At 40.1% G+C, this 14,451-nt stretch overlaps 1 protein-coding gene across 35 annotated transcripts in view; it reads left to right on the forward strand.

Moving 5' to 3' along the window:
* FMN1 (formin 1) overlaps positions 1-14,451 on the forward strand; it is a 433,877-nt gene that overhangs the window by 21,861 nt on the left and 397,565 nt on the right. For 29 of the 35 annotated variants that reach the window (XM_049104448.1, XM_025473314.3, XM_049104447.1 and 26 more), the window contains one exon: positions 10,808-12,808. In XM_049104448.1, the coding sequence (XP_048960405.1) occupies positions 10,939-12,808 (1,870 nt within the window). In that variant the 5' untranslated portion in view covers positions 10,808-10,938. Of the gene's footprint in view, positions 1-10,807; positions 12,809-14,342; positions 14,419-14,451 lie in introns of all 35 variants that reach the window. The other 6 variants (XM_049104451.1, XM_025473330.3, XM_025473325.3 and 3 more) reach the window with 1 other exon arrangement.

Raw genomic sequence — 14,451 nt, forward strand, 5'->3', positions numbered from 1 at the left:
TTTTCAATTTTTTACTGTGCCTATTTTTTCTTCTGTCTACCTAGCACTTTTAGCAATCTCAAATTCTGAAATGTTTTTATTAAATTGTTTTATGTTTTTCAAAAGCATTTTTAAAATGTGTTTTGAATCCTAGAAACATAAGAGAGTTCTAGAAACGACATGAGGCTGCCAGAACAAGTGATCCAGGGCAACCATGTGTAACTAAAAACTTTGGCTTTTCCATCAGTTTCATAAATGCATATACTTACCTTCACCTTTATACTTTCCAAGCTTGCCATATGGATAGCTGCAATTTTTTTTGTTTCTGATACAATAATAGCCTTTTTATGACTTTGCCTTTTAGTTGAGATCAGTTAATAGGTCATTGAGGATGAACTTGTGGAATCATCTGGAAATGCTGTATGTAAATGGTAAATGGTATAAAAGAATTGTTAGACATCTTCAGTTGACATATCAAACTGTAGGAATTGTCGACACGATATTATTGCATAAAGTAGTGAAATCGTAAGTGGCAGTTATATGGGGAATTCTCAAGGCAGCTCAGTTTATTAAAGGAAGATGTATATCAAGCTGAAGATGGTACTGTTTCCTTTGCTTTGAGTCTGACTGTAGCCACTATGGTATAAAGGGTCTATGTCTTAAAACCTGCTAAAATTAGGGATACAATAATCATCCTCTATGGCTGAGACTTTCTTTTAAATTAAGATGTCAAAAGATGGAGACTAGATAGATGTTTAGATATTCTCTTTACAGCTTCCAGCCTTCTGTCAAAAGTGGAATTGGTTTAAAGGTTTAGCAAACAGAGTCCCAAGGGTCCACACCCACAGCCAAGGTCCTGATCACAAGGGGGACTGCCTCAAAGGCAGGGGTGGGAGGGGTGGGGGGTGGTGACACTTTATTCCATCTCCTGAAGTGAGAACTTACGACATTCAATCATAATTCTTACTTAACTTGAGGCAAATTTAATGCTAATGTCCGATTTTAACCTTTCTTATCTCCTCTGGGGCATTTGTGGGACAACTCTTTCTTTGGGCCCTAGCAGAAATATTAAGGCATGAGCACTAGTGTTCTTCTAGGACAAAGGGGAATTCCTAGCAGGAATTTGCAAGCATTATATCTTCTTTTTCTTTCCTGTCAGATGATATTTTATATTCTGGTTGAGGGGCACCCAGATTATGATGCTGCTTTCTTAATGCCCACAATATGTTAACCATCTCTTATTGAAGAAAAGGTAAATAATCCTTATGTAGGGGCACCTGAGTGGCTCAGCTGGCTGGGCATCTCTGCCTTTGGCTCAGGTCGTGATCCCAGAGTCCTGGAATCGAACGCTGCGTAGTGCTCTCTGCTCTATAGAGAATCTGCTTCTCCCTCTCCTTCTGCCTGCTGCTCCCCCTGCTTGTGTTCTCTGTCTCTCTTCTCCCAAATTAATAAATAAAATCTTAAAAAATAATAACAATCTTTACATAGAGGTCTTAGAGGTCTCTTGAGAGTCTTCCATAAAGGATTCATGATCTCTCCCTAAAGTTTTAGGGAATGCAGTGTTTTATAGCTTCTATATGCAAGACTTTTAAGACAGACTTGGATTCAAATTTCAGTTCTGTGACTTAATAGCTTTGTGACTTTGGGCAAGCTACTCAACCTCTCTAAGCTGATATGGTTCTCATGGGTAAGATGGGAAAAATTACTAGTATGTGTCTCATAGGACAATGAGAATCAATGATTGGGGGCACAGAAAGCACTTAGCCTAGGGTCTAGTACTGATTAAGAACTAATTACATATCGGCCAATGTCCACCTCCTCCTCCTGTTCCCATTCTCCTTCTTCCTCCTTCTCAAACAAGTATGAATCCATCTATTTTATTAGCACACCACTGTCTTTAAATTTTTTTTGGATTTTGACTGCCTGTCCCCAGATTGTTAACTTCCTGCCTCTTCATTGGTTAGCTAAGGAAAAGGAGCTTGCCAGACAACAGTAGTGATTCTAGCTACCTGTGCTGAAACAGACATGAACACTGGATTGGAACTCAGTGCTGAGCTAGTCTATCCTTTTCTTGGGAGATTGTGTTGAAATATCACTGTATTTAGGGTTACTGGTATTGTGGAAAAAAATCTCAAAATTACTGACATTTATGGCAGATTTTATGAACTAAGACTCAATTAAGACGAATAAGACCTTCTTACCATCCCCATGGTGTAAAAGTGGGTTTGTGAATACCTAACACCATAGTCTCCCTCAACATGAACAGCCAAGCAAAGAGGAAGCAGACATACCTTACAGAACCATTGCCTAAAAATTATAGTCCCATGTTTATTTAACCTGGAATCCTGAATATTTAAACCCGAATATTTAATCAGGTATAGAAATCTTCTAAAAATCATATTTAAGAGACTTTTACTAAGGTGTGACTTTGCTTCACTCTATATAGTACCACATTGCATTTAAAGTTCTATCCAACTGTACATGTTGTTATGGCATTTTTTCTTTAGTCTTCTTATTCATTTGAAAAAAACAACTGTCAGATATAGTGGGGTAGTAGAAAGAACACCAAACTGAGAGTCCAGAAATCTGGGTTTGAGTCCCATTTATACTGCTCACTATTTTAAGATCAGGGGCAAGTCACCTGAAACTTTCCGGTCTCCTGTAGCCTCACTGTGTGCGCACTGACAATGACAACATCTGTCACGATGGCCTCACAGAGTGATTGTAGGGCTCAAATAGAACTTTAAGCCACACAACTTCCCTCATGAAAGGTTTGTACACCTGTTATATTATTATGATGCATGAAAATATCTGGGCCATCTTATAAAATGAAAACACATAATACGAGACAGTTAAAATGGGTTTTCTTTCAATAGAAGAGCTGGAGCGGATAAGAGAGAGATGACAGAGTAGTTTTTTTTCTAAGTCCCTGTGTTCCTCCCTTCCTCCTTGAAGCCTGTGCTCTGTGGCAAACATTGATTAATTGATCGATTGATTGATTGATTGATTGAGATTGTCCTTTTTCCATTGCATATTTTTGCCTCCTTTGTCGAAGATTAATTGGCCATAGAATGATGGGTTTATTTCTGGGCTCTCTCTTCGGTTCCATTGATCTATGTGTCTATTTTTGTGCCAACACAATGCTGTTTTGGTTACTACAGCTTTGTAACATAACTTGAAGTCTGAGATTGAAATGCCTCCAGTTTGTTTTCTTTCTCAAGATCACTTTAGATATTCAGGGTCTTTTGTGATTCCATACAAATTTTAGGATTGTTCGTTCTAGTTCTGTGAAAAATGCTATTGCTATTTTGATAGGAATTACATTAAATGTGTAGATTGATTTGGGTACTATAAACATTTTAACAATATTTGTTCTTCCAATCCATGAGCATGGAATGTCGTTCCATTTCTTTGTGTGCTCTTCCATTGCTTTCATCCATGCTTTATAGTTTTTAGACTACATGGCTTTCACCTCTTTGGTTAGGTTTATTCCTAGCTATCTTATTATTCTTGGTGTAATTGTAAATGGGACTTAATTTCTCTTTCTGCTGCTTCATTATTGGTGTGTAGAACAGACTTCTGTACATTGATTTTGTATCCTGTGATTTCACTGGATTCATTTATCAGTTCTAGCAGCTTTTTGGTGGAATCTTCTGGGCTTTTCTATATATAATGTCATCATCTGCAGAGAGTGAAAGTTTTACTTCTTCTTTACCAATTTGGAAATTTGGATGTCTCTTATTTCCTTTTGTTGTCTGATTGTTGTGGCTGGGACTTCCAGTACTATGTTGAAGAAAAGTGGTGAGAGTGGACGTCCTTGTCTTGTTCTTGACCTTAGAAGGAAAGCTCTCTTTTTTTCCTCATTGAAGATGTTAGCTGTGGGTTTTTCATATGTGACCTTTATTATGTTGAGGTATGTTCCCTACAGCTCCTTTATTGAGAGTTTTTATCATGAATGGGCATTGTGTTTTGTCAAATGCTTTTTCTATGTCTATTGAAAAGATCATATGGTTCTCACCCTTTTCTTACTGATGTGGTTGGTATATCACATTGATCTGTGAATATTGGACCATCCTTGTACCCTAGGAATAAATCCCACTTGATCATGGTGAATGATTTTTTTTTTTGATGTATTGTTGAAGTTGGTTTACCTGTGTATTTTGTTGAGGATTTTTCCATCTATGTTCAGTAGGGATATTGGCCTTCAGTTCTTTTTCAGTGGTGTCTTTATCTGGTTTTGGTACCAGGGTAATGCTGGCTCTATAGAATGAATTTGGAAGTTTTCCTTCCTCCTCCATTTTTTGGAGCAGTTTGAGAAGAATAGATATTAACTCACCTTTAAATGTTTGGTATAGGGCAGCCTGGGTGGCTCAGCTGTTTAGCACCACCTTTAGCCCAGGACATGATCCTGGAGACTCGGGATTGAGTCCCACATTGGGCTCCCTGCATGGAGCCTGCTTCTCCCTCTGCCTGTGTCTCTGCCTCTCTTTCTCTCTGTGTCTCTCATGAATAAGTAAATAAAATCTTAAAAAAAATGTTTGGTATAATTTGCCTGTGAAGCCATCTGGTCCTGGATTCTTGTTTGTTGGGAGTTATTTGATTACTGATTCAATTTCCTTGCTGTAATTCATTTGTTCAAATTTTCTCTCTCTTCCTGCTTCAGTTTTGGTAGGTTATATGTTTCTAGGAATTTATCCATTTCTTCTAGGTTGTCCAATTTGTCAGCATATACTTTTTCATAATATTCTCTTAAAATTATTTGTATTTCTGTGGTGTTGGTTATTATTTCTCCTCTTTCATTTGTGTTTTTGTTTGATTTTGTCCTTTTCTCTCTCTGCCTCTCTCTCTCTCTCTTTATGAGTCTGGCTGGAGATTTATCAGTTTTGTCCACCTTTTCAAATAACTAGTTCCTGGCTTCATTGATCTGTTTTATTGGTTTTTTTTAGTTCCTGTATCATTTATTTCTGCTCTAATCTTTATTGTTTCCTTCCTTCTCCTAGTTTGGGGTTTTATTTGTTCTTATTTTTCTAGCTCTTTAGGTGTAAGTTTAGTTTCTTTATTTGAGATTTGTATTGTTTCTCAAGGTAGGCCTGTATGGCTATAAACTTGCCTAGTTTATTTCCTCAGTATACTCATATGTGTCCCACAGATGATGATTTAAGCCAGATAGTAACATAAGCCAGAGATGTGGTGAAGATCTCGGTATGCTATATTCTCATGAAGATCACATGGAAAGCTGGTATTTGTTTACCTTTATATCTGAGCCTTTGAAGAGGTACAGAGAGGTGAGGAAAGGATTCTTTCAGATCTTTGGGAGAATCTTCAGCACTCATACCTTATAGCTTAACCAGGTATCTGAGTGGGGTGGTTTAAGGGTCAATAAACAAACACAAAAAGGAGGCCTTTTTCTTAACCTCTGTTAACCATCTATGACTATGGCTAGAAATGTATTTATTTAACCATCAGCCTCTTTCTTATTCTTTGGAATGTAATTTGGTATCCTCTTAGTCTTCTAAAATCACTATCTAAAACTCTGCCTGTAATTTCGTCTTCTAATTTGTTTCTTTTTCACCCTCTTTATAGGATTTGATGTTTACCAGAGCTCCTCATTCTTGACTCTCTGTCTGATCTCTTTCCACTCCATTCTGTTCTGACATTATTGCTAAGTTCATCTTCCTTAAATTTAGTACTGAACAAACATCTCTGATAAAACCCATCCATGGCTTCCCATTTGTTTATGAAGTTAGCATTAATTTCCCACCAACTTGGATTCAAATATTTTTACAATGTACTATCACCCTTTCTTGACTTATCTCTCCTAACATGTATCTAAAAAAACAAGCAAAGAGAGTATTGCTTCCCTTTGTACATGTTAACAAATTTCCTGGTCTTGTATAATGCCTCTCCTCCTGGAATTCCCTTTTTAAAATCACACCTGTCAAAATCTTATCCTTTAGTGTGGAGCTATTTCAAATGCTTTCTTCTTTTTGAAGGATTTTCTGATCCTACAAGAATGATGTGTCTCTCCTTTCTTTAACCTCCTCTAATCTATTTTTTGATGTCTTGTAGAATGAGTTGCTTTCTGCTTTGTATTGCAAAAATTTAGCTATTGCTTCTATTCTCCTACTATCACAGTGTGTAGATTCTCTGAGAAAAAATACCTCTGGGGGAAAAGAGCTAGAAAGCTATTGCAGACCTACCTTTGTTTTTATATCTTCTATTTGAAGAACAGTTGCACTGCATTCCATCCTAGGATGGGTGGGAAAGAGCTAAGGTGGTACTAACTTCTTCAAAATTACACACAAGAGGCAGAATTCAAAGCTACATAGGCCTAGGTAAGCAATGGGAGGAAGTTACAACTCATATGCAGAGAAAGTAGCTATACCTGGAAGAAGGCTACCCGAGAGAAACTGTGGTCTTCATTAGAGGACATACCTACTACAGAATCATAGCCTAGGAGGGAGGGAGCCAGGAAATAAATATGAACCTTCTTCCATTCTCCTCTCCCATCATCTGATAGTATTTCTGAACACCTAAACCCAGTAAAGCCAGAGTGCCCGGGAGCTTGTTCAGTCAGTCTCCTGGTGTTTAGAATAGCATATAGAAAGGGAGAGCCTGAATCTGAATGGACAAAAGGCAACTTCCAGTTTAATAGTGGAACTTATAGATAATCTATTGTATTAGTATTAGGCTCAGATGGAGTCATAGGGCATTGCTTTGCCAATCACTAACCAAATAAAGCTTTGCATTGGCCTTTTAGGGCCAGAATCAATTAAGAAACTGACAGTAAGCAGACAGTATGACTGCAGCTAGTTCTTGGATCTAATTTTGGGCATTGGTGAAATATGCCACAAGCATTGAATAATATCTACTAAAAAGGCAATAATTTTCCATTATGATGAGGTACAACAGATATTTCCATTTTGGGCAGAGTGAAATCATGTACTTATTGGAAAAACGGAAGAAATCACCACAGCAGTGTTGTCTTGGAGAGACTGTTAACCTGGAGTTTGCCAAAGGAAATGGAAGACACGAAGATTCCCCAAGAAACAAAGTGCTTTTACACTGAGCGTAACCAGAAAAGGTTACTTTGCAGGCCAAAGTAAGATGTATAATTTAGTGTGTGGAGCCTGCAGAGCTGCCGGATTTTAGTCAAAGCAGAATGAGGCAATGCTGCTTGAAATAGTCCTGTGAACTCAGCATGGAATTATAATGCTGGTGTATTTAACCCCACTCAGTATTGCTTTCCTTGTTATTTTGCTTTCTTTCTTCCAAGACTTGTAGTTTTTTTCCCCTCTGGTTTTTCAGATGGAAAGTATGCATGATGATTCAGCACTGCACTCTGACTTGCTAATGGCTTGTTGAAGAAAGGGTTTGGCTTGCTCAGAAGCCTGCCTTTGACATGGTGCCCACTGGAGTGCTGAGGTTGACATTCCTTTACTCAGGGCATACAATTTTCTCCTTCAAAGAGGAGGGGTTTTGTAGTTCCTTGGCTAGCTAGCAAGTGTCACCAACTAATATTTTAAGTTAGTGAATTAGAAACTTAGAGATTAAATTTCTCATTTCACAAAGGGAAGAGGAAAATATATAGGAGGACTTTATCTAGAAACAGACACTGGCAGAGATGCTAGGCTGATGGTTGAATCCTGAGAGTCTTTTCTTTGGTTGAGAGAGAGAGAGAGAAATTGAGAAAAAGTGTGGATGGTTCTTTTATGCTCCAGAGGCAGCTCTATAAATATTTACTCATGATAGTGGAGGGTGTACATAACAATTTTGATAAAAATAATTTCAAACTATAGGAGAGATTGGGGAAATAAGAGTGAAAAAATATTTGCTTATATTCTTTAATCTATCTTAAATTATTTGGGCTTTGGATGTTCAAAATTATAGCAAAGCTAATTCTAAAACTCATCATAGGACCAGAAAATATGAAGTAATCTTTTTTATTCCTCCATAAATTTCCTCTAAGATGCACTGTGGATGCTAAATTCAGGCAAGTTAGTTATCTTTGTGCCACTAAGGTATCAATACCTGTGCTCTTATACATTCAGAGGAGAAACTTGTTCTTTTCAAGCAACTCCACTTTATAATTAAAGGAATTCATTTCTCAGTCCCTACCTTTCATTGCAGATGTCTTTTGCTTGAACTTTTTGTTAAATGATAAGGCCTAGAGACAGAGATATTAGGAATATCTTCCTTACTTGCTAAATGAGCATTAGAAAATACTCAGAAATTATGAACACATGGCATGAAGAAGCCCTTTTGCACCTAGATTTGGCCTGCCACAATGTGGTAGAAGTGTTTTGAAATCAAGGTAAAACTTTGCAACTTTTAAAGAACATTTTAGAATTCCAAGAATGGGATACTTTTCTTTTATAATTGGTAGGAACTTATTTTTGTTCTGTACCCTGCCACAAACTACATGGCCAATGTTGAGATCTACAACCCCAAGGTCATTCCTTGTATCTTCTACACTCTATCACTTGATCCCTAGTTGAAAGATCTTCAACATGGTACAATACCAGGGTTACAACTTTCACTCTTTTTATACTAGTCTTCTGCAAAAAGAAAACATAGCAACAGAGAGAAAATGCAACAGGTATTTAAGAAGAGATGATAGATGAGGCAACACTAATTGAAAGATGTTAGACCCTAGGGTTTACAGACCTATAATAAAAGCATAGAAAGAAGTTATATTACAGAATCTTAATTTCTTTAGCTACAAAATATGGAAAATTAGCTTACTGCACATTCTTGTTCAGCCTCATTTAAAGTTTCTTTTCCCTCCATTTATCCCTTAAATCTCTGTTCCCAGTACTCTGTTCTACAACCTTTGCTTTTTCTGGTCTGTGAACTCTTCTTAAGTAACCTCATCCAAGCCAGTGACTTTAACTGTATATTATACACATCTGACAATCTTTGTCTTTTAATGATATGTGTGGACCACTTACATTTAATGTAATTATTGGTGTGTTTAGCTTTAGATTTATCATTTTATCATTTACTTGTGTTTGTTACCTCAATTTTTGGTTCCTCTCTTACATTTCCTCTTTCTTGTTTTCTTTTGAGTTATTTGAATTTTAAAAAATTCTTCCACTTTAATATATCCATTGTATTTTTCATTATATCTTTTAGTGGTTGCTGTAGGGATTAAATATGCATGCCTTACTCTTTACAGTGTAGCCAGAATTAAATTGCTGTTGTACTATACCACCATATAGGTCTCTTTTCACACCCCCTTAATGTTGCAGCTGTCCTGTATATTTTATGTACATACATTGCAACACCGCCAAACCATCTTGGTTTTCTTTGTTTTGTTTTCAACTGTCAGATATCTTTTAAAGAACTCAAGAGAGGAATAATAGTGTGTTTACACAGATATTACCATTACCATTTTGGTTGCTTTTTCTTCATTCTTGATGTTATTGGTTTCTTTTTTCATTCTTTCTAAAAACCTTCCTTTAACAAATCTTTTAAAGCAAGTCTACTGGCAACTGATTCTCTTTCTTCATCTGAGAATGACTATTTCACCATCACTTTTGAAGAATATTTTCACTGGATATAAAATTCTGGGCTAACATATCTTTTCTTTTAGTGCGTTAAAATGGTGTTCCATTTTCATTTTCTCTGAGTACTCTGAGTCCTCCTAGCACTTGTGGGTTGACCAGCAGATGTATGTATTTTTTTTTTAACCTTTGTTTTTATCAACTTTTATCTGTCTTCCTCAAGGAGTTTCTGTTACAAAACTCGTCCTCCTTTCTCTCTCCTGCCACTCAAGATGTACTTTTATGCAGCTTTTTATTTTGTAGAAAGTTATAAAATACCTGAGGAAAATAATTCACTAAAGATATCAACGGTTAGTAAATGGTATTGTGTTACCCTTCCCAAGGGAATTTTCTTTTAGGCATGGAAATGCTTTCATTTAAGAAAAAAGTGTGGTAATATAGAATTCTAAGCTCCATGCTTGGTCAAGGAGGGGAGATGGGGATGTTAGCCACAAAGACATTCCTGAGATTCCTCAAATCTTAGTTGAGAAACACAGCCACATTCACTGCTTATGTGACATTTCAGCTGCTTCATTGGTAAAGATTTGGAAAATCCACACAGGGCCAGCAGTGGCTTATAGATACTTGCTTTTTGTCTGCCATTCCATTTGGCCTTAAATAGGCAAGAAGTAGGGGAGAGAAAAAAAAAAAAAACTTGATTAAGGGTCCTAAATTATTTATTTAAATTTCAAACTTAAAATTTTCACTTTTAGTACTTTTGAAATATGAGTTGTATTCAGAAAAGTCTCCAAATCTGTGGCCTAATACCTTTTCCCACACTGCTTTAAGTTAAAAAGATAATTAATCTCAAATCTTAGAGGGTGCTTTTTGGAGAGTACAAAAGCTTCACTCATTTTTGCAAAGTAATATTCCAAACACGAGTTACTAAAATGACAGTGGCTTCTAAGGATCTCAAGGTCCCCTTTCCTCAGGATTTTTTTTGGGGGGAGGATGTATTTCATAGAAAAACATAAACTGAAGCCCAGAGAAATTGGCAGACCTGCTCTTAGGGTATAGAGTGAGTTCCCTTGTGAGGGGGAAAGGAGCTTTTGTCTTGGGGCTAAAATGGAGCAGTCTCCCATCTCTTAGCTATAGAAAAGCTCTGGTAAAGGGTAGGATGGGAATGGGGAAGAGGTTGGAGTCAGCCTCTGGTTGGTGTGAGTTGAGCTGGTTGAGATCAGCCAGAGAGGGAGGATAAGTCATGGCTACACTTTCATTTGTGCTGGTATGTGGTTTATGCACTCCGTTAGACAAGCTGCTTTCTTCCCCTGTTTTTCTACCAGGCGGTCTTGTTGCTGGAGATGACTGTCAGCTGCTTTCCCTGCCTAGCCACCATCACATGCCCCACCACCGGAGCCCGGAAAGCCTGACCACAGACCAGCATCTCCAAGGCATGAATAATTAGGTAGGCATAATGGAAGGTACTCACTGCACCCTCCAATTGCACAAGCCCATTACTGAAGTCTGCTACATCAGCTTTTATCTTCCGAGGGGGGAAGTCAGAGGATTTTCATACAAGGGCACTGTAACTCTAGACAGATCCAATAAAGGGTTTCATAACTGCTACCAAGTCAGGGAGGGGTCAGACGTCATCGGCCTCAGCCTGCAGCCAAATGAACATCCAGGCGACATATTTTTCAAGCAAACTCCCACAAAAGACATTTTAACCGAGCTGTACAAACTCACAGCAGAGAGGGAGAGACTTCTGGCCAATCTGCTGAGCTCAGACCACATCCTGGGGATCACGATGGGGAACCAGGAGGGGAAGCTGCTGGAGCTGTCCGTGAGCCTGGCCCCTGGAGATGACTGTTTCCAGAGTGGTGGTGACTGGCCAGGGGAGCCCCCCGTGGGCTGTCTCAATAAGAGGAATGCCCATGGGAACAGAAAACCGCGGAGGTTCGGGGGAAGGAGAGGGGGCTCTGAGGTGCTTCCACACAAGAGGACCAGAAGAAAAGGGCGTGGGGGCCAGCCGTTGGTTCTTCAGATGGGGAAGGACCAGACGGGTTCCAGCAAATCCCTTCCTCTTTCTCGAACAAGGCCTAACCTTTGGCTTGTAGAGGAGAAAGGCAATTTGCTCCCGAGTGGGGCATTTACTTCTTCCCTACGGTGGAGAGAGAGCTACTTCCCAGAGATCCCCGGGACGCTGGGTACCAGCCGTGGCTTTGGGAGCTTCAGGAAGGCATCGGAGGACCCCAGGCTTGGAAGAGGAGGACGGCCCCCTGCCTGCAGCTCCGCAGAGCCGGGAGATGATGGTGCTGCAGTGCCGGACAGGGATCCTCACAGGCTGGAGCACCAGGAAGCAGGTTTGCTTGAAAGTCAGGAAGACACTGAGAAGCACCTGAAGGCAGGGAAGGACCGGAGGGAGAAGTCCACTGGGCATACATGCAGGAAGAAGTCTATTTCCAAAGTTGTGGCCAAAGTCCAGGATCTGTCCACTCAGGTGCAGAGAGTAGTTAAAATGCATCCTGAGGGTGAGGAAAGCATTGCTGTTTGCCCGGCGGCCCAAGTGGAGTTTGTGCCCAGAGCAGACTGGCTCACCCTCCCAGGAGTCGAGGGTGGCACTCATGGTTCCAGGTGGCAAGGCAGGGAGCAGCAAGGGGACCGGGCAGTGCAGCTGTCGGCCCTGGAACGTACTCCAGGTACTCCAGCCAGTGCCGAGGGGCCTGTGAACAAGGTCCTGCTGAAGGTGATAGACAGTGAGAAGTTAGATGAAGCCGCCGAGGGGAAAAGGCTGGGCTTCCCCCCGAGCACACCAGCCACCCACACCCTCCCAGAAGCCAGAAGCAACAGGAAGGCTGAGCCACCTCTCAGGGGTCACAAAACCTTATTTCTGGACCTTCCCTGCAGCAGAGGCCCTGACTGGTCGCAGCCCAGAGGCAGTGAGCAGAGGCCATCCCCCCCAGCACTGGCACCGCTCAGCATGCTCCTGAATAATTCATCCTCCCAGTGGGGCACACACTGGCGGATGTCACCTGTTCCCTCGCCTCTGTCTCCAAGGCTCCCTGGCCCTCAGCAGCATCACAGAGTCCCCCAGCTCCCTCCACAGCCTGCTGAGTGGGAAGTGGCTCCTAATGACGCTCTTGGCCCAAAGAGCAGTACTTTCTCTGGGTCCTCCTGTGCTGACACTTTGGAGCCACCATTCTCTGCAAAGGTCACGGAGACCAAAGGAACCAGCTCGCCCTCCTTCAGAGCAGGACAACCTCAGTTGGTGCCTGGGGAACCTTTGGAAAAGAGCTCGGGGCCCGGAAAGACCTCAGGCCGGCCTCAGTACCAGTCCCCTTCAGGTAAGTCCCTGGCTTAGCCACTTTGCATCTACCAGTTATCGCTTGTGCTATTGAGACACTGGCTGCTTAACAATGAACTTAAATTCCTAGGCCAGTTATTTCACTTGGTAGTAAGAAGACCGGGAATGGTATAGGGGAGTGTGCAGATGGTGAGGACAGTGCTGACTTACAGGTTCAGGGGGGTGGTTGCTTTCAGAAGCAGTGCTTTGTAAATGTCTTTTAAAAACATGTTACCTTGGCATGCTCTAAGCCTGCTTCCGTGGTTGCAGGACTCAGGACTCTCAGAGGAAACAGGAATGAGCAGAAAGAAGTAGCGACTTGTCTGTGCCTTTGATGCTAACAATGGATAATTGGCCCCTTGACCTAAATTCTGCTGTTCATGCTGCTGTGGGAGCTTGGGTTGGTTGGGGTTCTCTAAGCAGAAGAGCAAAAGCCCATGTGTCTTTGCTCATCTCTGTTATTGGAGGTTTTTCCTTTCTGGTTTTTAATAATCACTTTTATAAGCGTCATTACTTCATGACAAGAACTTTCTTTTTTTTTACTAGAAGAGGGATAAATTCACTCTCACTTGAAGGAACTTGGTTCAGATTTTCTTTCTTTTTTTTTTGTTTTTTCTTTCTTTTTTGGGGGGCTTTTTTTCCCCAAATGAACATGAAGTAATGTTTATTCTGTTATACTTATGGTATATTTTACTCTTATGTTTTACTTATGGGTGCAAAAGAGCTAATTTGGCCTATATGTTTAATGTGATATGAAATTTTACATGAAAATGATTTTAAGGGTTCTATAGGACCAAAAAAAGACAGTATATAAAAGGTACTACTCCGGTATTCCTTACATTTTCCAGGCCAATGTGCCTAGGGCTCAGGGTTTTGTATGTTGCTGTGCAGAGGATGGATTCTTTTTGGGGAGGGGGGGTTTCCTCCCACAGCATGTAGTCAATGCTTTGTCTGGGGAATGGGTCATAATATGATATGTGGTCTCTTAAAGGTTAGAGAAAACATCACATACAATTTTTGAGATAAAAAATATCTATCTAGGAAAGAGGAATTTCAATAGTTTTCTGTTCGACTCTTGACATTTTTAAACATTTCTCTAATCATTGATCCAGGTGTGGTTCTTTAAAAATGTGGTAAATGCTTTCAATCTTATTTTTGCAATATGTTGATCTTCGTTTGATAAGACTTGCTACCGTCGTGGTATAACCAATCTGCTTCACCAGGAAAGTCATAGAATTATAGATTTTGTTATCATGTATCATAGAACCGTGGTGATGAAAACCCCTTCTCCCTCTGAATGCCGGGGCCTTGGAAATACTTGGGAAGGGAGAGACTTCTGGAGGCTCGGGTGTGGAATAGTTGCTTCACCTCTGAAGGTTCTCTTTTAGAAACCACACCACATTCTAGGATTGTGTGTGTCCCTCATTCAGAAACTGGGTGTTAGATACATTGAGCTTCAGTAAATGTTTTTATCCTGGTTTAGAATTATCTTTTTATTTTGTTGCCCTTTTCTTATATAAAAAATATCATGACAGCTCCATTGTACCTGGATCAAGGCAGGTGCAGAGGACACTCAGTTTCTACAGTGACGGATCATGAGCCCACCGAGTGGTAAGTTCTGTGGGTGGTCATGCTTTCCCTTGG

Source organism: Canis lupus, chromosome 30, assembly GCF_003254725.2.
Source record: "Canis lupus dingo isolate Sandy chromosome 30, ASM325472v2, whole genome shotgun sequence".
NCBI classification, from domain to species: Eukaryota; Metazoa; Chordata; class Mammalia; order Carnivora; family Canidae; genus Canis; species Canis lupus.